Source organism: Orycteropus afer, unplaced genomic scaffold (genome assembly GCF_000298275.1).
Source record: "Orycteropus afer afer isolate SDZICR_OR568_19922 unplaced genomic scaffold, OryAfe1.0 scaffold00049, whole genome shotgun sequence".
NCBI lineage: Eukaryota > Metazoa > Chordata > Mammalia > Tubulidentata > Orycteropodidae > Orycteropus > Orycteropus afer.
In genome coordinates, this window is record NW_006921636.1 from 10,631,505 (window position 1) to 10,655,526 (window position 24,022).

The 24,022-nt window shown below is 52.4% G+C and overlaps 1 protein-coding gene across 1 annotated transcript in view; it reads left to right on the forward strand.

Annotated features, from left to right (window-relative positions):
* The window catches only part of CDH22 (cadherin 22), an 87,071-nt gene that overhangs the window by 56,468 nt on the left and 6,581 nt on the right, over window positions 1-24,022 (forward strand). The window contains exons 7-9 of the mRNA XM_007938438.1: window positions 4,003-4,139; window positions 17,855-17,976; window positions 18,076-18,193. Coding sequence (XP_007936629.1) covers window positions 4,003-4,139; window positions 17,855-17,976; window positions 18,076-18,193 — 377 coding nt within the window. The remainder of the gene's footprint in view (window positions 1-4,002; window positions 4,140-17,854; window positions 17,977-18,075; window positions 18,194-24,022) is intronic.

The window sequence follows — 24,022 nt, forward strand, 5'->3', positions numbered from 1 at the left end:
AGACGTACCCATGTTCTTCTGCATTGCTCAGGTTCCCCATCCTGCCCTCTAGGTCCTGGCTGACCAAGTGGGGGCAGGATGTTGAGATCTGAGCACAATGTTCTAGAACCATAGCCACCCCCTGTTCTCCTCCACCACTGACAGGGCACCCACATCCACATATGGTCCACCCACCCCAGGCACACAGACCATACACTGGACTGAGGGCACTCCTGCATACCCCTTGCCAGACATTTCTGGATAATAATTAGAATTCTACTGGCTCCTATGCATGGCCTGGTTTCCTGGCACTCAGCTAGGCGTCTTATATACATTTAATCCCCCCAACAACCTTGCCAGGTTGGATAATCATCTCCATTTTGTGGAAAACTAAAACTCAAAGATGGAAGGGATTTGCCTGGGGTCAACATGGGCCTGGATCCAAACCCCGGGGCCAAGCGGCTGCCTCTTGAGCCTCTGCTTTTCCAACTGCAAAGCATACACACAGGCACACGTGTGCGTGCACACACACACACACACACCACTCACATACTCAAGTCACATGCAAACATTTTTCCACCCACAACACAGACCAGACACACAACTCATGCTCCCACACGTGAGGTGCACAAGTCCCCCCACACGCACATTTGTCAGGCCACATTCCCACCACGCACCCCCTCCCACTCCCTGGCTGGCTCTCTGAGCTGGAACAAAACACCTGGGCTCAGCCAGGCGGGCTGACCTGCAGCCCTGAGTCTTTAGTTGGTTAATGGTGGGTCCCCGAGGCCCCCGCCCCATGGCCTTGGGAACAGCTGCCTCCGCTTAGATTCCAGCCCCCCTTTCCAGAAGGGAACAAAAGAGAAAAAGTGGGAGGAGGAGGAGTGGAGAGCAAGGTCTGACTAGAAAGGAGAGGAGAGGAAGGGAGGAGGCGGTCGGCATCCTCCCACAAGCCTTGCCTCAGGCCCACCTGAATGGGGGCGGGGGCGCTGAATCATGCCCCTGGCCCTCTCCTGGACTCTGTTGTCCCGTCTTCAAAATCGGAGGAGGTATCCAGTGTAACTTCTAGCAGAGCTCCACTCAGAGTCTGCTCCTTCAAACCCAAATGCCCTGACAGCACCAGGATAGAGCGGAAGAGATGGAGGCTCCAGGCCTTGGGGCTTTGGAAGGGCCGACCTCGAAAGAACTCCAGATTTGGTACACATCCCAATTCTGCCACAGAGTCCCTATGCAGCCTCGGCCAGGGTCATCATTAGCCTTTGTATAAATAAGAAAAAGGTGCCAGTTAGGGATACATGCCCTAGGTTAGGACCTGTGGCTTGGTAAGCAGAACTTCCCTCAGCCTGGTACCCTTGTGTAGCACATAACATACACAACTGTACTTGGCAGCCCTAAACTTGCCAAGTTCCTCTCTGAGCCTCAGTGTCTTCACCAGCACAATGGTGGTGATCACACCAGCTTCACAGGATGCAAGAGACCTTGTCTGTCTTCTCCGCCATTTTATCCCCGGGACCTAGGTCAGAGCAGCACAAAGGGGGCACTCGAGTAATGAATGGAGGGTCGGCCGGGGTTAGGGGAAGCAGTCTGCAGATTGTGAAGTCCTGTGCTGGGGGAAGCATTACCGTCTTGTGTCTGGACTCTGCTCACTCTTTCATCCAGGTCAAGGGCAAGAAGGATGTGGGCTAGTAGCTTAGGGATGGGAGAGAACATTAAACTGGGGGCTCAAGACTGGCTTATAATGCCCGCTAAGCCCATATGCATGGTCCTTGACAGTTTTCCAGATGCTTTCACGTCCCTGCAACAGTAAATACGAGAAGCATCAGTGCAGTCACCTATGGCCAACCCCATGAATGGGTGGTGCGGTGGTTAAAGCGCATGGCTGCTAACTGAAAGGTTAGTGGTTTGAACCTACTCAGCCTCTCAACGGGAGACATAACCTGACAATCTAACAAAGATTTACAACCTAGGAAACCCTACAGGGCAGCTCTGTTCTGCCTTACAAGGCCGCTGTGAGTCAGAACTGACTCAGTGACACACAGCAGCCACAACCGCACACGCCACGGTGTGAGATGAGTGTGACTCACCTTTTCCAGAGGAGCAAACTGAGGCCTCGGGGATCCGATCGTTCAGTCTAGGTCACAAGAGTAGAAGAGGGACAGAACCAGGATTCAAACCCAGCTCCGTCTGCTCTGGGATCTGTGTGTTCTCACTGGGAAGTCATTATCCCCATTCAACAGATGAGGAAGCCGAGGCCCAGAGAGGGTTGGCAGTGCGGCCAGGGCCCCACTGAAGGGGCAGCTCAGGGCTTTGGTCTTCAGCTGGCAGTTTCTGGGGTCCCCCTGGAGCCTCCGTTTCCTGCTCCAGAAGATGGGGGAAGGGCCCTTCTGGTCTTGTCTGTGGCAGTGGCTCTGCTCAGCCCCACCCCACCAGGATGCTTTATCCTCGCAGCACAAAGAGCCCTTGCTTGGCATTCGAGGCCTTTGTCCACAGGGCTGCCTGGCCGCGCCCCCGCCCGCATTATCAGCGCGGGAAGCGGCTGCCGGTGCTGGCGGGCCTCTCTGGGCCGCTGCCGCCCGAGACATGTGTTGGACACAGGCCTTTCAGGCCTGGAGCCGCCACACAAAGGCCCGGGAAGAAGGCGGAACAAAGGGCTTTTTCACGCAGAGACTGAAAGCTGTAGATTAGCTTGTGCGTGCAGCGCAGGCGAGGTGGGGCCAGCGGCCATCCCTTCCCAGGCCCCCCTCCGCCATAGGCGCTCAGTTGCCTGTGGCTCCGCTCTGAGGCCTCCACACCAGGGCAGCCGGAGAAAGCCTTCTACCCCAGGGCCAGCCCCTTCTGCCGCACTCAGAATTCCCCCTGGCTCCCTACCACATCAAACTCCTGGGTTCCAGGCCCTGCACGTTCTGGCTCCTAACCCCACTTCTCAGTTCTGGACATGGTGCATTCACTCACTGTTGGCCATTCATTGCCTGAGTGTTGTTGGGCCTGACTACTGTCATTGGGTGCCATTGAGTCACTTCTGACTCCTAGCAACCCTGTAGGAACTCTGGTGGTGTAGTGCCTAAGGCATTTGATACTAACCAGAAGGTTGGTAGTTCAAACACATCAGCCACTCCTCAGAAGGAAGACTGGGCAATTTACTTCTGTAGAGATACCACCTCAGAAACCCAAGGAGGGGTCACTATGCATGGGAACCGACCTGACGGCTGTGAGGTTTTTTTCTTTAGCACCCCCATACAGTGGGGTAGAGCTACCCCACAGAATTTTGGGGCTATACTCTATATGAAAGCAAATTGCCAGGTCTTTCTCCCACAAAGCCCCTGGGTAAGTTCGAACTGTCAACCTTTGGGTTAGCAGCATGCGTTTAACTGGTTGTGCCACCAGGGCTCCTTACCATACAGTTCTCACCCTCCATGGCTTTGTATCTCTTGTTCCCCCTGCCCGAATGCCATCCCTGACCCCTTTCTCTACCTTCAAGAATCCCTGGTGGTGCTGTGGTTAAAGTGCTTGGCTGCCAACCAAAAGGTCAGCAGTTCAGACCCACCAGCTGTTCCAGTAGAGAAAAATGTGTCAGTCTGCTTCTATAAAGATTACAACCTTAGAAACCCTATGGAGAAGTTCTACTCTGTCCCACAGAGTCACTAGGAGTCAGAATCCACTTGATGGCAATGAGTTCTCTGCCTTCAGGCTCAATTCCTGGGTCACGTTTGAAAAGAAAGAATCAAACATTCAGTGAGTGCTGAGTCCTGTCAGACTCTTTGCCTGTCTCCAGCCCTCATAACTGTGGGGTGCAAAGTATTAGCCCATTTCCCAGCTGAGGAGCAAAGCTGTGGAAGGGTAAGGGGTGCCCTGTCTCAGAGCAGGAGCCCAGGCTGCTGAAAGGCAGCCCGAGTCCCGGGAAGAGTTTATTTGCCCCTTCTGTCTCTGAGGCAGCGGTCCCTCTCTTGGGGTGGGGTGGGGACATGGGCAGGGCTCCAGCTGGCACTGCGGCACCTTCAGTCAGCCCCTCCCCTCCCCCCTCAGGTACGCCATTGACCGCAGCTCCGATCTGGACCAGATCTTCGATATCGACGCGGACACAGGCGCCATTGTGACAGGCAAGGGACTGGACCGCGAGACGGCGGGTTGGCACAACATCACAGTGCTGGCCATGGAGGCTGGTGAGCTGGCAGCCGGGCAGAGCATCTCTGGGGGGAGGAGCAAAGGCTGAGGGGCAGGGCCAAGGGTAGTGTGGGCCAAAGATTAGGAAACTGGGCTAAGACCCTGCAGAGGGAAGGATAAACACCGATCCATTAGAACAAAGATCCGAGAGGGGTCCTTGGAACCAAGGGGACAGAGCTTTCTTCCTTCCTTCATCATTTACTGAGCGCTAGTACATGCCAGAGGAGCTCTGGTGGTGTAGTGGTTAAACCATTTAGCTGCTAACCAAAGAGTCGACAGTTCGAACCCACTGTCCACTCTATAGGAGAAAGATGAGGCAATCTGCTTCTTAAAGATTGACAGCCTTGGAAACCCCATGGGAAAGTTCTGTCCTCAAGTCACTATGAATCAGAATTGAGTCGATGGCAGTGGGTTTAGTGGGTTTACTACATGCCAAGCTGTGTTCTAGGGGCTGGGGATATAGTCATGAACCAGACAGGGAACAGCCCTGTCCTCATGGGGGAGAGGCAGACCATCAACAAACAAACCCAGAGAAGGGATGTACACAATGTGTCAGGGGATGTGAAACACTACGAGGAAACAGGGAAAGACAATTGGGAGGAAGAGGGGCGTGGTTTCCCTTAGAAGAGGGCTGCTCTAAGAAGGAGACATTTCAGCAGGGACTGAAATAACATGAGGGAACTGGAAGACCATTCCAGGCAGGGGGAGCAGCCAGTGCAAAGGCCCTGAGGTGCTAGCTTGCCCAGCGTGTTGGAAGCAAGGAGATGAATGTGGTTGGCACTTTTCTCCAAGTGAGGTGGGAGGCCGCTGGAAGGCTTTGAGCGGAGGAAGGTTGTGTCTGATTTAGGATGCCTCTGGCTGCTGCATTGAGAATAGACTGGGGCTGAGAGGGGATGAAGGAGACCTGGTAGTGAGATTGTTAAACACTTGACTGCTAACCAAAAGGTTGACAGTTTGAACCCACCAGCTGCTCTGTGGAAGTCAGATGAGGCAGTCTGCTTGCTTAAAGAGTTATAGCCTAGGAAACAGGCTGGGGCAGATCTACTCTGTGTTACAGGGTTGCTATGAGTTGAAATCAACTCGACGGCACACAGCGGTAACAAGGGGAGAAGCAAGGGCTCAGCCAAGAGCTCAAGCAACAGTGCAGAGGAGGTAGGAGGTCACGATGGAGGAAGTCAGACGAGCTGGGCTTTGGAGTACAGGCTGAAGATGGAGCCAAGGGGACCCGCTGATGGGTTGACGTGGGGGGGGGTCACAGTTGTCAACAATGACTGCAAGGAGCTTTGACCCCCATTGCCGGAATGGTGTGTGTGGGTCACAGGCTGTTTGGTGCAGCTGGGAGAGAAGTGTGAGCTGAGAGAGAGAAAGAGGGGGGCCCTGAGACATGGGGGACAGGACAGTAAGGCTGGTGATGGGCTGCTGAGGGCACAGGGGGGTCTGGAGCGGGGAGAGGGCCGGGCCGGGCCCATCTCCACCTGCCAAGCCTCCTCCCACAGCCACCACTGCCATCGCCTCCACCTGATCTCCAGGCTCCCCAGCACTTTCAGCTCTCGAGGTCTCAGGAGTCAGCAGACAGCCACGGTAAGCAGGCATGACAACAGGAATTCTCAGAGCTGTGGGCAGGCCAAGTTCAAACTCTGCGCACCTCAGCCTCAGGCCCCTCCCACCAGCCTGCCTCCTCCTTCCCCTGCTGGAGTCCTCCCACCGTCTCAGGCCCCACTGGCCTATTCTGGGCCAAGGAAGTCCCTGGGCTGAAGTTCCCTCGGTCTCTTTCAACTTCAGTTTAAAAGAAAATACAAAGCTGGCTCAAACCTCAGTGCCTGCCGCTCCAGAGCCTTTGAATCTACTCCTCCACCCTCATGAAACGCAGATAACAAAGGTGGCTGGAGAGGAAGTGGCGGCTGGGCTGGGGGGGCGGAGACCCCCTCCTTTCTGCCTCCCCAAACCTGCTCCTTGGGCAGCAAGGAGGCTCTGGCCTGCAGACAGAGCCAGGAAGGACTGGCCTGGCTTCTGGGCAGAGCAACCTCCCAGGAATCCATCTCTCCCACCAGCCTGTCTCACTGCCTGGCTGTCCATCAGCGAGTCCCCTCTTGGGCTAAGCATTGTTCTTCTACCCAGTGGGTCACTTTCAGAGTGCAGCTAGAGCAGCATATAAGGTCGGTCACACTGAGGGGGGCGCGTTTGCCGTTCCACAGGAGAAAGGATGGGAGGTGGGAATTTCCCCCACAAACATTTTGCAGTTTTTACCTAATACAAAAGCTGCATTTTTATTGAGTCCTCAACAGCTACCTGGTGAGGTAACATGATCAGCATCCGTTTTACAGATGGGAAAAGCAAGGCTCAGAGGACAGGACACTTGCCTGAGGATATGCAGCGCCAGAGCTGGGATCAGGCCCCAGTCTGTCCAGTTCCTTCCACCCCAGTATTAGTTTCCTAGGGCTGTCATACAAAGGTACAGGGGAAGCTTAAAACAACAGGACTTTACGCCTCATGGTTCTGGAGGCTAGAAGTCTAAAATCAAGGTGGTCAGCAGTTCTCCCTGAAGGCTCCAGACCAAGAGCCCTCCCTGCCTCTTCCCGGCTTCTAGTGGTTCTGGCCATGCTTGGTGTCCTTGGCTTGTAGACACATCGCTCTGATCTCTGCCTCTGTCTTCCCTCTGTGTCTCTGTCTAGCTGTCCATTGTAAGGATATCAGTCATGCTGGATTAGGTCCCACCCTGCTTTAGCATAACTCAGGTTAACTACATCTTCATTTCCTAACAAGGTCAATATATATTTTGGGGAAACACAAGTCAACCTCTAACAATGGGATTGGTACATGGCCTCCATTTTCCTGTACTCTGTGGTCCCCAAATCCCAGGCCGATTCCCAGAAACTGACCATGGGAAAGACGATGAGTTCCTGAAAGGAGAAGTCTGGTCACTGGGCTAGATAATCCCTGCAACCCAGGACCTCTACCCAACCTTCATCTGGGATATTAGTCAATGGGAAAGTGAATAGATCCTACTTTGCGGTGCTGGTGGGAAGATTAAATGGGGTAATGTATGGGAAAGGAGCTCTGGTAGCATAGTGCCTAAGGCACTTGACTGCTAACCAGAAGTCTGGCGGTTCAAACCCACCAGCCACTCCTCGGAAGGAAGGTTGGGCAATCCTACTTCCGTAGTGATACTGCCTCGGAAACCCAAGGAGGGGTCGCTATGAGTGGGGGCCGACTCGACGGCATATAACAACAACAACAACAACAAATGTATGGGAAAGCCCTTAGCGTGATACTTAGTAAGTGGTCACTGAATGAGATCTGTTGCTCTTGGCATATATTAAGCACCAACTGTGTACCAGGCACTTCATTCACAGTGATGAGCTCACTTCATAGCAATCCTATGAGGTATCGGTATTACTGTTCTCCCCAATGGTCAGATGAGGAAACTGAGACTCAGAGAGGTCATTTCTCCAGGTTCCCAGGGGTTCAACCCCAGCCTGTCTTCTCCAGAGCCCAGCGCTAACCCAGATGCCCCTTAAGGCACATTCCCTTGTTTCCTGCCCAAAGCCAGGCACTCCTACCCATTCCTCCTTCTCACCATCTCCATGAAGCAAGTAGGAAATCATGATTTCATTTTACAGATGAGGACATGAAGGGTCGGGGGGAGAGTGCCATCGCCAGGGTCACAGGGCAAGTCGATGCAGGGCCAGGGCTTGGCCCCAGACTTCCTGCCTCCAAGCCCTTGGCCGAGCCCCAAGTTCAGTGCCAATGGGTCCCTCCACCTGTGCCCTCTTGTTGAAGCATCCACTTGGGATCCTGAGAAACAGAGCAGACGTTTGGGGGGTCATGGAGGCCCCGCCTGCTCCCGGGCGTAACAAACATGAGGTGACAAGAATCAGAGGGAAAATATTTATACACAGCGGTGGAGCTTGTGAGCCCCTCGGAGAATGTAGGGCTCAGCTGGGAGCCGGCCGCCTGTCATACCGGATTACCTCAAAGACTCCCCGAGCCACTTAGTATGCCGGCTCCCCTCTTCCCTAACTTCTGAGTCATCCATTCTGCTCATGCAGACGCTCCTTCCACTGACATTATCTTTAACGTTTTGTAATCATGAAATATTAATGACCGATATTGAATTTAAAGTACAATTTGTGTCTGGATCCTTCGGTGGAAAGGGCAGTTGTAAAGGGACAGTCTTCAAAGAGACAAGAGGACTTGGGAAGCCAGCCCTGGGGGAGGGGTCCCAGAGGCTGCATCCGGCCACCTCCTCCCGGGTCCTCAGGCCCCATGGCCTGGAAGGGAGTATTATATTTTTATTTTTACACAAATAAGAGGAGCCCAGCTTCTCTGTTTGCCAGCTGGGCCCTCCCCCTGTGAGGTATTTTCCTGAGCTAAGCGTTATACTAATTTTTTTTTAATTCACATATTGGTAAAAAATTAACATAGCACGTGTACAAAAATACCTGGGATGCGGGGGGAGGGAGTGATTAGCAAACAAATTAGAAGACTACCGTTCTTAGAGTAAAAATATGAGAGCTAGCTGTCTGGGCCAGCAAAGGTTAACCCGGTTACCTAGACACTCCCAGTGTGCGGCTCCCAGCACCTAGCACTTGCCTTCATGTCACAAAGTTAGATAGTCCTCTGTAGGCTTGGTGGGTTAATACCTCCCTCCCTGAGGAAACTGTATATCCGATGAGGGCAGGGCTGGTCTGTGTCTGCAGCACCCATGGCAGGCCTGGCCATAGTAGGCGTGTGATAAAAATCTGCTGGAAGGATGAACAGATGGTTTTGTCCACCCAGCTAAGACCAAAAGAACCCAAACTCACTGCCATCAAGTTGATCCTGACTCATAGTGACCCCTCCTTGGGTTTCCCAGGCAATATCTCTACAGAAGTAGATTGCCCAGTCTTCCTTCCCAGGAGTGGCTGGTGGATTTGAACCGCCAGCCTTCTGGTTAGCAGTCAAATGCTTTAAGCACTGTGCCACTAGGACAGCAGATGGAAAAGAAGGGGCTCTAGACAGTTCCCACTGTCTCATCTTGAACAGGTCACTCCCTTCCCCCACAGGGTTGCCTTAGTTTTCTCACCTGTAACACGTAACAGTAGCACCTACCTGAGAGATGGCTGTGAGATAATTGTTGTTAATAGTGATGGCTGTTGTTTGCTGCCATGGAATCAGCCCCTGACTCATGACGACCCCACTCACAGGAGAACGAAAAACTGCCCAGTCCTGCCCCGTTCCGTGACTGGCTACAGACTGGACTGTTAGGGTCCACAGGGTTCCCACTGGCTGATTGGTGCAGGTCCATCCCCAGGCCCTGCTTCCTGGTCTGTCTTGTCTGGAAGCTCTGCTGAAGCCTGTCCAGCGTCATAGCGACATGTAAGCCACCACTGATGGGTAGTGCTGCGTTTGAGGTGCATTGACCGGGCACTGAACCCGGGTCTCCCTCATGAAAGTGAGAATTGTACCACTGAGCAACCACTGCTTGCAGCTTCTGTTTATTCAAAGTTTGATTTGCCAAAGAAAGAGTCTGAAAGGAAAGGGGATGTCGGAGATCATGGCTCCAGTCCCTCCACCTTCTCTTCCATTTCATGGCTGTGGACACTGAAGCCCAAGGAAGGGAAGCAGTTTGCCCAAGTCCACCAATGACGGTGTTAGACTCTCAGTCCAGTGCTCCTTAGAAGGACAATAGAGGAGCGCTGAGGAGGCTGGAGGAGGAGCAGGGGTGGGGAATGAGGGGCTACACTGGGTTTTGAGTGACAGAACTGTTTCCTCCAGGAACCCCTCCTCATGTTTGCCGCTAGCCAGTGCTTTCTGAGAGTCCTTGTCACTCACCCAGCCTGGACTGATCCCCAAGTGGCGGTCAGCAAGGCTTGGCCGTTGACCCAGGGAGCTCACAGGTGGGCAAAAAGGGCACATCACGGTCCGAGACAACAAAGAGTGGAAGCCGTGGGAACTCAGAGAGGGAGGGACCACAAGGGACATGAAACCCTTCCCAGAGGAGGCAACATCTGAGTTGGGTCTCAAAGGCTGAGGAGGCCTAGAAGTGGGGTTTGGGCAGTCCATGCTGGAAGACCTCTGTGTGCAAAGACCTGGAGGCTTGGCAGCCCACCACCCATTCTGAAGACAGAGAAACTCAGGGTGGCTGGAGCCAGGGGCCGAGAATGGCTGGGACCAGCCGAGGAGGACCTTGGGTGTCCTGTGTTGAGTCAAACATTTCTGGGAAGCGACAGGGAGCCAGCACGGGTCTTTGAGCAGAAGAGTGACATGATCAGACGTGCAATCCCAGCATCCACTCGAGTTCAGGGTGGAGGTGGGCAGGAGGGGGTGAGCCTGGAGGGGAGAACAGATGGGAGACTGTCCGAAGAGTCAGGCTCAGACGTGTGCGGGGTGCCAGGGCAGTGCTAGGGTGGCGGGAGGAAGCGCCAAGGGGTGCAGAGTGGATGCAGTCTAGGGTGAGCTTGTAACAGGTCTGCAGGGAAAGGGCTGCTTTGGTAGGCAGTGAGCTCCCTGTCACCAGAGAGAGGTGTGTAGATCAGGCCTGAGCGTCTTCTTGGACTGGCTACTCCTGGGGTCCAGTGCCACCCTACGTACCTAATAGATGCCGACAGGAACAAAGCTTTTGGGATGTCAGTGAGGTCTCAGTGGAGCAGAACATTAGGAATCAGCTGAACCCTAGGGAAGTAAACATCCCCCGCACCGCTCAGTCCCAGGGGTGCTGTGATTCCAGGAGCCCTAGTTCCTTCCCTTCCCACTGGGCTCCCGGCCAAACCCAGTTTCATTCAGGTTCCAAGTGAGTAACTCCACCAATGGCTGGAGTCTTCCTTAGAAGGGATCTAAGGTCTCACCGTCTACAGCCTCCCCTCCTACCCCAGGGCCTTTGCACGTGGTGGTCACACGCCCGGACCATCCTTGCCCTCCATCCCCGATTATGTCCTAGCCAGACTTCAGCCCACATCTTGGAGGACTGCACATTCTCCCCACAAGGCTAACGCCTCAACATGGAGCCCAAACAGACCATCCAGGTCCCTAAGAGAGAAGGGTGCTCGAGCTTCCGCTCCCACCAGGTGATGGGGACAGGGTAGTGAGTGTGAGGAGCCCGCTCCTGACTGCCTGACACCCCCCTATTGGAGGGCCCCATCCTGTTCCCCTCCCCTCCTCACCGTCCTGCCTGCCTGTCTCTGCAAGCTTGTAATTGGGATGATAAATCTTCCTGCCCAGCTGGCCAGCTCTAATCAGACCCTGGTGTTTAGATGCAATTTAATTCCTTCAGAAGATGGGGAGGGGCGAGGGGGGAACCATGGAGAAGAGGGTCTGGGCTCTGCTCCCCACCCCACCCCCACTGCAAAGGTGAGTGGTAAGGAAGACCTCTGCGCCAGTCTGTGTTTGTCTGTCTGTCTCTATTTGTTTCTCTCTCCATCTATCTCTCTCTCACCCCTTGCCACTCTTGCCACCTCACTTCATCTCTCCAGTTTCTCTCTTCCTCTGTGACAATGAGAACCTCAGAGTCCAACTCCATTTGTTTTACTAAATAAGAAAACCTTGACCCAGAGAGAGAGGCAAGAAGAGGGTCACACAGCCAGACTGCTTTTTAGGGGGGGGGGGGCTCCTGGAGGGATGTGTCACCCACAGGATTAGTCCACACAGGCAGGCTGCAATCTTGCGGGTCACCTCCCATGCGTCCCTTTTAGGCATCAGGGATGTCAAGGACGCCACAGGGAGTTCAACCTATTCATTCCACACATATTTGGTAAGCACCTACTGTGTGCCATGCGTGTGGTCCCAGGGTGGCACAAATGGTTTGCACTTATCTCCTAACCTAAAGGTTGGTGGTTGGAACCTACCCACTAGCACCATGGAAAAAAGGCCTGGCAACGTGCTCCTGTAAAGATTGTAGCCAGGGAAACGCCATGGAGCAGTTCTGCCCTGTAACACATGGGGTTGCAGTCAACTTGATGGCAACGGGTTTGGCTTTTTGATTTATATGCCAGGACATAGGCGTGGGGGACATAACAGCAAACAACGTGGACAAAAATGTCGGCTTATGTTTCGTGACTACTGGCTGCTGTTGAGTCCGCTGTGGCTCGTGACAAACCCACGAACAACACAAGGAAACGTTGCCAATCCTTCGCCATTTCATAATCGTTGGTAGGCTGGAGCCCATTCTCGTGGCCATGGTCACAGTGTATCTTTTTTTTTTTTTTTTTTCAGTTGTGCTTTGGGTGCAGATTTACAAAGCAGATTTGTTTTACATTCAACTGTTCATGCACATTTGATTTCACGGCCCCAATGACGATCCCCAACCTAAAAGAACTCTCCTCCCTTCCCCTCCCTGTGACTACCCCCCTCTGTGCCCTTCTGATCTACGCTTTCCTGTCTGCCCAGCTTGCCCTCTGATGGCTCCTGGTGCCTCTCCCTAGAGTAGGGGCGCCTGTCCCTGGCCACCGTGTGTCTTGAGTGCCTTCCCACCTAGGGAGCTCACCTTCCCGCTTTGCTTCAGACAGTACTCTGCTGTGGTTCATGAGGCTTCCCTTTCGTCAGTTAATTTTCAGAAATAGATTGCCAGGTCTTTCTTCCTAGTCTGGTGTGGTCTGGAAGCTCCACTGAACCTGTCCATCACCTGCTGGCGACGCTGCTGGTATTTGAAATACAGTGCCAGCGCTTCCAGCAGCATCATAGCGATATGCAAGCCACCACCGGACGCCACGCTGGTGAGCTCACGGTCTAGGGGGCAGGTGGACGAGAAGCAAGTTAAAGAAGTGAGAAGAGAGGGTGGGGAATAAGTACATGGGAAGAAAAAAAGGAGGAAAGGGGTGAATGGAAATAAGGCTGTCGGGGAAGCCTCTCAGAGAAGACATCTGGGCAAAGACCTGAAGGAGGTAAAGCGGTAAGCATAGAGCAGAGGAAAAGGGGAGGGGACTGAGAGGTGAGGCCAAGGATGCAACAGGAAGCAGATTACACAGGGCCTGATGGGCCCTGTAGGCTTATCCACACCTTAGACGTGATCGCCCAGGGCTGAGGGCAGTCAAGGAAAGCTTCCTAGAAGAGGCAGAGGCTTTTGTCTGGGGCCTTGAAGGCAAGGAGGATTCTGATAACGAAAGACTATAAGAAAGGCAGTACCGTCTGCAGGTTAGAAATTCCCCCTTTGTAGCTAGACCCAAGTTCAAGTCCCAGCTCCATCAGTTGTTCCCTGGGAGACCTTGGGCACATCACTTTGCCTCTCTGAGCTGGTTTCTTCATCCAGAAATCAGCAATAATAATAGCCCCTTCTTCTCTCAGTGGTTGACGGGATAAAACGGGGCGGCACAGACCCTCACCCATGGTAGGTGATCGATATGTGGTCACTGGGGTCCTTCTGGGAAGGAGCACATTGCTGGGAGGGCCCGCACAGGGCCGGAAAGTCATCCCTCCTCCTCTTTCCTTCTCAGTGGCCCCAAGTCCCCCAGCCCCAGTTTGGTCAGGATGCCATTAGTTCATTAATTAACTTTCAGCCACCAGAGGCTAGGGTTTCCTCAGAAGGGACCCATGGTCTCATGAGCTACAGCTTTCCCTCCCACCCCAGGGCTTTTGCACATGCTTTTCCCACTCCCTACATTACCCTCCCTTGCCATCTCCTCCACCTGACTGTTCGTCAGATCTCAGCCCAAATGCCAGTTCCTCCAGGGGAAGCAACCTTGCACTCCAGGACCCCCTGCTCCACACACTTACAGCTCCTGTACTTTTTTCTCTCAACTCTTATCACAGTGTAGAGTAATGTCTTTCCCTGCCATTAGACACACCATACTGGCCTTGTTCACTGCTGTGTCCTTGGTACACAGCAGGCACTCAATTTGTAATTGTCAGCAAAAGCCAGAAGTCTCACTTTCAAATCACTCAGTCCAGTCTCCTGTCTGTTTCCCAGAAGGGACTGAGACCTAGGGTAAGCAGCCTGCCCACACTGCATAGCAAGTCTGCTGCAAGTCCAGCTTCTTCTGAGACCCTGCTGGGCTGCCCAGCCTCCGGGGCCCCTCAGACCCCAGGGCTTCCCCTGCCACCATCTCGGATAAATGGTGAGGCAGCTCCAGGAGGAAGCACCAGGCCAAAGCACGTTTAATTTTAATTTAGGAATCGGCTAAGGCTACAGGCCTGCTCATCTCTGGGCTGTCAGTCAGTCTTCCTCAAGGCTGCATCAATTAGTTTAAAAATATTGAATGTAATTTTGCCTGACACAACATATTGCAGCTACTGCAAAATATAATTTATTTTAGAAGAAGAAATAATTAAACTAATTTGCATGTCAGTCAGCTGAACTGAGATGCCAAGAGGGGAGTGGGGCCCTGTGGGTACCTGGCCCCTGGAGCAGGCACCTTTCAAAAAGCAGTGGGTGAAGTCAGCTGTCACCAACTAGACAAAGAGCCAGGCAGCAGGGCCCATGTACACTGTATCTGCACCAAGCAGTAGACCAAACCCCAGCTCTGCTCCTGTCCTGCTTTGTGGCTTTCAGCAAAGTCCTTTCCCTCTCTGGGCCTCAGTTTTCTCATCTACGAAATGGAATTGACAAACTTCCTTCACAAAGACGGTGTCATAGGTATGAAAGTTTGTTGTGAATTGGAAAGTCCTGCAAAGAGGTCCATATTAATCAATTTAGTGATGGATCCCTGTTTTACACTGGAAACATTTAAGGTGGTAAATTATTAATGATTCTGATCAATTTTTGTAAATGATACTGATTGTGATCAGGTGATCAGGTTGGACTCCCTCACCTGCCGGTCCCCGAAGGGTGGAGGCTGGCAGCCTTGCTACACATTAGAGTCATCTGAAGAGCTTCATGAAAGACATGAGTGACTCGGCCTTCCCTCTGACCCATGCTAATGATTCTGACTCAGCGACCCTGTAGGACAGAGTAGAACTGTCCCATAAGGTTTCCAAAGCTGTAAATCTTTACGAAGCAGACTGCCTAATCTTTCTCCCATGGAGTGGCTGGTGGGTTCAAACCGCTGACCTTTTGGTTAGCAGCGCAATGCTTTAACCACTATGCCACCAAAGCTTCTTGACCAGGCCATGGACATCGATGTTTTCCAAAGGCTTCCCAGGTGGTTCTGGTGTGCGGCCAGGCTAGAGACCCACGGCTGGAGTCACATCAACACGGCAGGCCGACTGGCCAGCCCCCAGCTCTGGCGCTCCAGTCCTGCTTCCGATCCAGGGCTCTCAGGACAGGCTCTGCAGGTGGCAGCTGTGACCGTGTGGATGCACATCCTCTTCAGTGCTCTCTCAGCTGCCCCATCCCTTAGACCTGAGACCCTCACTCACTCCAAAAGGCACAGGACTTCTCCAAGAGGTGACCAGTGACACTTTAAAAGAGGAAACGGGGCAGTCATGGAAGTCCCACCAGCAGTGACCAGCCCTCCAGCAGGGCGATTGGCCACGGGGGGGGGGGGGCCTTCCTGCTCAGAGCTTTCCTTCCCATGGGCCCTCTCTCCCCCTCCAGGCCCTGCCCTGTGGGCCTCACCCTCCCCTCCTTCCCAAGCCCCCACTGTCTGTTTGTTTAAGTTCTCTGGCAGCACGCTTTCAAAAATAACGCTCACCCAGCATTCCCAGTCACGACTTCCCTCGCTCACCCCCGGAAAAGCCCCCTCTGATCACCGAGGCAGCAGATCAGGGTGAACTGAGAAGATAAGGTGCCCTGGTTAAGGGGCACTCCAGAGGGGGGTCAGAGTCTGAGTTAATTAAGGACTCACCCCCTCATTCCCAGAGCCCCCCAGGAGGTGGCCGCACCTGCCTCCCAGCTTCCATTTCTCTCTTTATCAACACACGCAGCTGCTGGCATTCAGTGGACCCCTGGGTTCAAAGAAAGAGGTAGGGGCCAGCCTCACTATCCCCAAAACTCTCATGGTGCCTGGCTGCCTGGAAATGTCCAGGCTAACCCCAAAATAGTTCCCTGCCAACCAGACCCAAGACCTAGCCGTCAGAGTCACTGCTGGGAAGTGGGGTGCAGTTTCCTCTCCCAGGGGATGTGCCTGGCGTTACTGTAGCTGGGACCTGTCAGCAATGAACATGTGGCTAAGATAGCAGGACTGGGTACCAGTGAGGTTCCCCTAGAGCCAGAACAGGCTGGTGTTGGTGTGCTGCTCAGAGAGGGCAGGCTGGGATGAAGTGTCCCAATACATAATGTCCTTGCTGAAAAGAGCCTTTGAAGGCATCTGTTTGTTTAATGAATAATTATATAGTTCTTACTATGTGTTGTACACACAGTCATAAGTGCTTTGCAGATATTAATTCAGTCTGTCCTCTTAGCCCTATTTTGCAGGTGAGAAAACTGAAGCACAGAAAGATCACACAACTAATAAGTGACAGGGTTGGGATGGAATCCACTGGCTCCAGACTCCTGGCTCTTAGTCACTATAAAAAAAAAAAAAAAAATTCACTGCTGTCGAGTCGATCCGACTCATAGCAACCCCTCCGTGGGTTTCCAAGGCAGTATCTGTATAGAAGTAGATTGCCCAGTCTTCCTTTCGAGGAGTGGCTGGTGGGTTTGAACCATCAGCCTTCTTGTTAGCAGTCAAATGCCTTAGGCAGGTGTGGAGATGTATCAGAGAGAGAAAGGTCTGACTCAAGATCAAATGCTGGGTCAAGGACAGAGCAATGCCTAGAATTCAAGCCTCCTTCAGCCTCAGTCCTTCCAGGCTCCATTCATTCATTCAAGAAATGTATTAGAGCTTATTCTGTGCCATGTCCCACAATGCTGGGGGTCAAAGGATGAATAAGAAAGGGATCTTGACCTCAAAGAGATTACTGTTGGTGGGATGGGGATGTCACTGTTTCCGCTGAGGGCCCTGGCCAACACCTACCTCCAGGAGACTTGTCTTGCTCTCTCAGCGTCCGGTTTTGAAAGAGTAGAGGTTTTGAAATTCAGCTGCAACATGTATGGACTGAAGGGCAATTTTTTTAAAACATTCCTACATTTTAGTTCTTTCTATAATGGGGGGGGAGAAACTGCCCCAAACCGCAGGATTTTTGCAAAGATTCCTGGAATATCGGATGGGGTGAATCCAGGTGCATTCTGTGCACTCCGGAGATGGCGATGGTGATGATAGTGCTACTGTTGGTGGTGATGATGTGATGGTGATACAGGTGACTACTGTGGAGGTAATGGTAGCAATGGGCTGTGGTAGTGGTGGTGATGGTGATGGTGATGGTGGGACGATGGTGGAGGTGATGGTGGTGAGAGTGATGGTCTTGGTGCTTGTGATGGTGGGAGGGATGATGAGGGTGGAACTAGTGGATGTGGTAGTGGAGGTAGAGGTGATAATTCTGATGGCAGTGGTGATGATAACAGACATGATGGCGTTGGTGATGGTAATGATGGTGGTACTGATAGTTACGGTGATGGAGGTGGTAATGATAGTGCTAATTAATGGTGGTGGTGATGGTTTAATGGTGGTCATGACAACAGTAATGGTGATTGTGATGGTACTGAAGTAATGGTGGTGGTGAGGCGACAGTGGTAATAGGATGGTACTGGTGATTATGATGGTGAAGGTTGCAGTGATGGTGCTAATGATGATGGTGACAGTAATGGTTGTGGTGATAGCCACATATGCTCAGATGCCCCATTCTTGGTTCTGTCACCAACTTGGTCCACCCACAAATCTCTCAGTGTGACTTGACTGTCTAATCTTGCTCAAGTACCAGACAGGGATGTTGTCTCGACCTCACTGTTGATGCCACTCCTCCTACTCCTGTGTTCTGGTTGCAGACAATCATGCCCAGCTATCCCGGGCATCCCTAAGGATACGAATCTTGGACGTGAATGACAATCCTCCGGAACTGGCCACGCCCTATGAGGCAGCTGTGTGTGAGGACGCCAAGCCAGGCCAGGTACCAGTGAGGGGCTGGGAGGTGCTACCAGGACTAGCTAAGGGCACCCTCTACCCGGGTTGGGGTGGGCTCAGGCTCCTGCCCTCCCTCACCTTCCAGCTCATCCAGACCATCAGCGTGGTGGACAGAGATGAGCCCCAGAGTGGCCACCGCTTCTATTTCCGCCTGGTGCCTGAGGCTCCCAGCAACCCTCACTTCTCCCTGCTTGACATCCAAGGTGAGTTACCTTTAACCCACCAAATCCTAGGATACGTGGAGGGAGGGCTCCAGCTTCCCTGCTGCCTCCCCTTTTCTAGATGGAGAGACTGAGGCACCCAGAGGGCTAGTGTTGGGTCTGTGACCAAGCTGGGGCTGTTCCTCAGCCCACTGACCAAACCATGAATAACAGGCAGCACGTGGGTGGGTGGAGTGCAGAGGGCTTCCCAAGGGGAGGAATGGTAGATGGTAACATTGGCAAGGGGCACACATGACAGTGGCTGGGCCTGGAGCTCCGCCTGGGGTGGGAAGAGCCCCTTGTTCTAAGTGAAGACTGAAATGAGCGTCCTGCACACACTCTCCACCCTCCACTTTCAAAAGTACTATATCCACTCACATTCCCCTTTGCGTCCTCATTCCCACCGTGGGAGGTGGGGGCCTTATCCCTTTCCTCGTTTTGCAGGCAATGAAGCTGAGGCTCTAAGAGAATAAGGGGCATGCCCAGGATCACGGGCTGGAGTTCAAACCCACACCTGTCTCAGACCCAGTGCTCTTCCTACCTTAGCTCACTACCACCCCTACTGCACCAGGCTGAGCTGATCCCACTGTGAGATGTCCCCCAGCTAATTCCCCAAGAAGTTGATGTTTGAACCTTTTGGGAAATGGGTTGCAGGGAGGCAGGGGCAGGATGGATGAATGGACTGGAGTTAGGAACCTGGGTGCAAGTCCACACTCAGTGGATGGCTCTCTATGCACATGTCTGTACTTCTCTGGGCTCAGTCTCATCATCTGTAAAATGGGCTGATGACACCTCAGAGGGCTAGGTGGTCCCAGTAAGATGGAAGGCTACCAATGTATGTTGTCAGACTTGCTGTTTTGTTGTTCTTGTTGTCATGTGCTGCTGAGTCAGTTCTGACTCACAGCAACCGTGTCCAACAGAACAAAACACTGCGCCGTCACAGTCATTGCCGTGCTTGAGCCCATCGTTGCAGCCACTGTGTCTGTCGATCCATCTCGGTGAGGGTTCCCCCTTTTCACAGGCCCGCTGCTTTACCTGGCATGATAACGTTCTCTAGGTCGTACTTGGAACATATCAATTCCTTCCTCAGCAGATATTTATTGATCATCTAATACGTTCCAACGAGCTCTGGTAGCGTAGTGGTTAAGGTACTTGACGGCTAACCAGAAGGCCGGTGGTTCAAACCCACCAGTTACTTCTCGGAAGGAAGGTTGGGTAATGTACTTCTGTAGCGATACTGCCTCGGAAACCCAAGGAGGGGTCGCTATGAGTCGGGGCCAACTCGATGGCACATAACAACAACAGTATGTTCCAGGCCCTGTTCTGGGCCCTGGAAATACAGTGGCAAATAAGACAAAGTCCCTGCCCTGCTGGAGTTTACATTCAGTGAGGGGAGATAGAAATTAAATAAGTAAATAAGGTGCTGGGGGTGATAAACAGCTTTTGAGGGAAATGATATACACAAGCCAAAAAATAACCCATTGCCATAGAGTCAGTTCTGACTCATAGCAACCCCCATTGGGTTTCCAAGGCTGTAAATCTTTACAGAAGTAGACTGCCTCATCTTCCTCTTGTGGAATGGCTAGTGAGTTAGAACCACTGACCTTGTGGTTAGCAACCAAATGCCTTACCCACTATGCCACCAGGGCTCCTTAATCTATACAAGAGTCTGTAGTTTTTTTTAATAGAGTGGTCTGGGAAGGCCTCTTGGAGAAAATCAGTGGTTGACTAGAAATCTGAAGGAAATGAGGGAGGGAGCTGTGTGGACAACTGGACAGAGGCCAATCCTGCAGGTGGAAAGGCCCTGAGGCCTGGGGTGTTCGAGGCACAGAGGAGACTAACATGGTGAAGGGAGTGAGCAACAGGATTGGCAAGAGATGTGCTCAGAGAGACAACAAGCAGGCAGGGAGCACAGCGTGCTGGTTCCTTCTGGCCCTGGATGGGGCCTGGGGTCACCTTCAGGAACTTTATACCCCCACCCAAAAGGGAGAGGCCCTCAGTGACCTCTGAAGCCTGACCTATCTGTGTTCCCAGGAGTCATATTAAAACTATTTAACAACCAGTGCAGCTCAGATATCCAAACAGAAAGGACCCTGATCCTAACTGGTGACAGGCTCCTGGGGCCCCTGCTGTGCAGGCATTAACTCTTTAGTTGCTTGGTTGTGGCAAGGTTGAGGGAGTACAGGGAAGAAAGGCTGAGGTAATGGAAGGACATTTGAGGGGCTCAGAGTAGTGGCTACTTAAACCTTTTTGTAACTATCTCAGTATTTCAACAACTGGTACAGCAGGTTATCTGCTCATTATGCTAGTAGCATCCTGAGCTGGCCCCAGGAGGCACAGAGAGACCTGGCTCAACCTGGCCAAGTTCATGAGTCGTTCCACCCCAAGGGGCCTGTCCCAACTGCCTCTGTTTGTCTGGGAGCCACCAGCATGCACATCCAGCATGACCACCAGGTCCAAGCTCCCAAGCAACGGTGGCAACAGTGTGCCTGAGGTCAGAGCAGCCAAGGAAGGGCCCCCTCCAGCCCCCCAGCTCCTTCCCACAACGTGCCAAGCCCCCTCCTCCTCACCATATAAATATCCTGGATGACAAATGGCTACCCCAACCCATCTGTTTCTTTGTACAAATTTGTAGCCAGTTTGGAAACGTGATTTATAAATATTGCTTCTGCAGCCAGGGATTGACACTGATCTATGTCAGGCCAGATGGATGGATGCGGTACCGGGCGCCAGTCCCACCTGGAAGGGTGCGGTGGGGGCCTGGGCCAGCCAGAGGCTTTTCCAGCTGTGACCAGCTGCTGCCCAGGAGGGCAGCTTGGGAAGTTCGGGCATGATAGGATGGAGGAGTGGCAGGGACCAGAACCTTCAGAGCATATGGCTCCATGCCCAAAGACAGCAATCCTGTGAGACAAACATCTTCCCTCCTCTACTCTGCTCTTGCTGGGGAATTTGAGGCTAGCCAGAGCCAACCACTCATTTCTCCAATCTGTCAACCTCTCCCTGCCTCCACTACCACTATCTCACACCTAAACACACAATACCTTCTTAACTTCTCTTCTACATTCCCTCTTGTGTTTTCGATGATAAGCTTTCTGAACTAGAATGTAGGCTCAGCAGGGGCAGGGACCATGTCTGTCTTGTTCATTATAGTCCCAGCAACTAACACAGCCCTACTAGTAAAGGATACGCAATGAGTATTTGTTTTTGAATGAATGGATGATATATCATGAGGTCACATTTTTGCCTAAAACCCATCAGTCATTGGCCTGCCATTGCTTTTATGAAAATAATCCAAATTCCTTACCACAGCCTCCAAGATCTTCCATGGCAAGCCCCTGCCTCCCGAACTTCAGCCTTAATCATGACTCACTGTAACTATGCTGGACTGCTTTCCATTCCTGGAGTGTGTTATGCACTTCCCAACCTCAGGGCCTTTGCACGTGCTGTTCTCTCTTCTGGTTAATGCCTGCTCATCACTCAGGGCTCAGCAATAATAATCACTTCTTCCAAGAAGCCCTCCATGGACTTCAAGGCTGGGTCAGGTCCTCTGTTATGTGCTCTTCCTGTCTTTGTAACATTTGCCATACTTTGTAATTGTAGTCAATTGCAGGTTTATTTGATTAATATTCATCTCTCACATTCAAATATGAGCTCAGATCAGGGACTGTGGTTGGTTCTCCAATCTTTTCCTCCAGTGAAAAGCATGATGCTAGTACATAGGGGTTACTCAATAAACATTTTTTAAATGGATGGATGGGTGGGTAGGTGGATGGATGAATGCATGATTTGATGGGTTGCCACCTAGTCATTGGTCGGCAGGGGACAGCCCCTTATGTATATCTGAATGAACCATGTGCTCAGTCATCAGTTACCTGTGCCTTGACACCTTAACAGGAGCTCTGGTGGCATAGTGCCTAAGGCGTTTGACTGCTAACCAGAAGGCTGATGGTTCAAACCCACCAGCCACTCCTCAGAAGGAAGATTGGGCAATCTACGTCCATAGAGATACTGCCTCGGAAACCCAAGGAGGGGTTGCTACAAGTCGAGTCAACTCGACAGCAGTGAGTTTGGTTTTTTTGGTTTTTGACACCCTAGCAGGCACTCCCCCTGGTAGGTACAGGAATTGAAGGCACAGTGTCAGATATGAGTTCAGCAAGTCACTTCTCTCTGAGGCTCAATTTCCATGTGTATTAAATGGGGGCAATGCCACAACTTCTGATGATTGTAGGCATTAAATGTGACTGTGTTTAGAGCACCCAACACAGCCTTGGTACAGAAAAAGCACCTGGTCAGTGTGAAGGACCCCACACCATTCCTTCTTCTCCCCTCCTGGCTCTTGACCTCTTTTCCTCCTCAGGAGCAGGCAGGTGTTTCCCCAGCTGGGGTTGTCTCATCCTTTGACAGAGGTCTTGAGTTCAGGCTGGAGCTTGAGAACTGACCCAGGACCAGCAGCTCCCGCAAAGTTGTGGTTCAGACATTGCTCTCCAGGACTGGCTCAGCGCCGGGCCCCAGCTGACGACGTAGTGAAGAGACAGGCACACACTAATGTAACACAACGTGACAAGTGCTGTAACTGAGGTGTGCCTGGCCTCTGTGTAGGCAGAGCAGGGAGGGGGAAGCCATAAATCCTTCCTTCCTAGGCAAGCTGAGAAAGGAGGCCACAGAAAGGAGGTGACATTTAGCTGGAGCATGACAGATGAGGAATTTGCCCGGGCAAGAGGGCAGAGAGGGCATTCCAGATAGTGGAAGCTGCTTGAGTGAAGGCAGGGTAGCCTGGCCAGAGGGTGATGGCTTGGTCCAGCCTTTCTGTGCAGGGACTGTTCTTAGGGTTATGGGTCGATTATACCATTTAATCCTCACACCTGTAAGGATTCAGTTACGCTTCATTTTCTTCATTTACAAATGGAGAAACTGAGGTCCAAAGAGGCAAAGTTTCCCAAGCTAGTAAATGATGGGCTCAGTCTAATTTTTTAACATTTTTATGGAAGTTTTCACATTGCAATAATTTCTTCTTTTTTTGTATAGCTGCCATTGAGTCCATTCTGCCTCATGGCAACCCCAAGTGGGTCAGAGTAGAAATGTGCTCTGCAGGGTTTCAATGGCTGGTATTTCGGAACTAGATTGCCAGGCCTTTCTTCCAAGGCACCTCAGGGTGGACTTGAACTCCTAACCTTTTGGTTGACAGCCAAACACATTAACCACTACACCACACAAGGATTCCCTGTGGAAGTAATGGACTAATACAATGAATCCTCATGTGTCCATCACACTGCTTCACCTCATGCCCAGTGTTGTTTCATTTGGACTTCAGTCCACTTAGCAGATGTGCCCAAGGTCACAGAGTCAGTCCCTCCAAGGGCTCTTTTCCCTGCAGTATGTCTGTTATGGGGAAGTACTGGATGGGGGCGTTGACTGGGAGCTGCCGGGGAAGGGGCTGAGTTCACTGGGGCCAAAGAGCTGGAAAGAGACCTGGGCTGCTAAAGTCTTAAGTGAGGGAGACCAGCCTGCAGACTGCAGGGGCAAGAGAAGGACTCAGGAGTGAGGCCCGGGCCCCCCAAAGGAAGACAGGGACCCCCTTTTGTGGAGCTGGCTGTGACTCTGACATCTGAACATGTCTGCACCACCACATTGCTGCCTTGCTGAGAGGAGCTGTCACAATGATGGAGCGTCAGGGGTGGCCTCACCCACAGAGAACTGGGTGGGTGGGCAGGAAGGACAATGGAAGTGCGTGCACCCCCCACCTAAGCCAGTGCCCCGAGACCATACACCCATCCCCCTGGGCCCTGCCTGACTCTCTCAGTGACAGGCTGAGAAAGAGCAGTGAAACAGGTA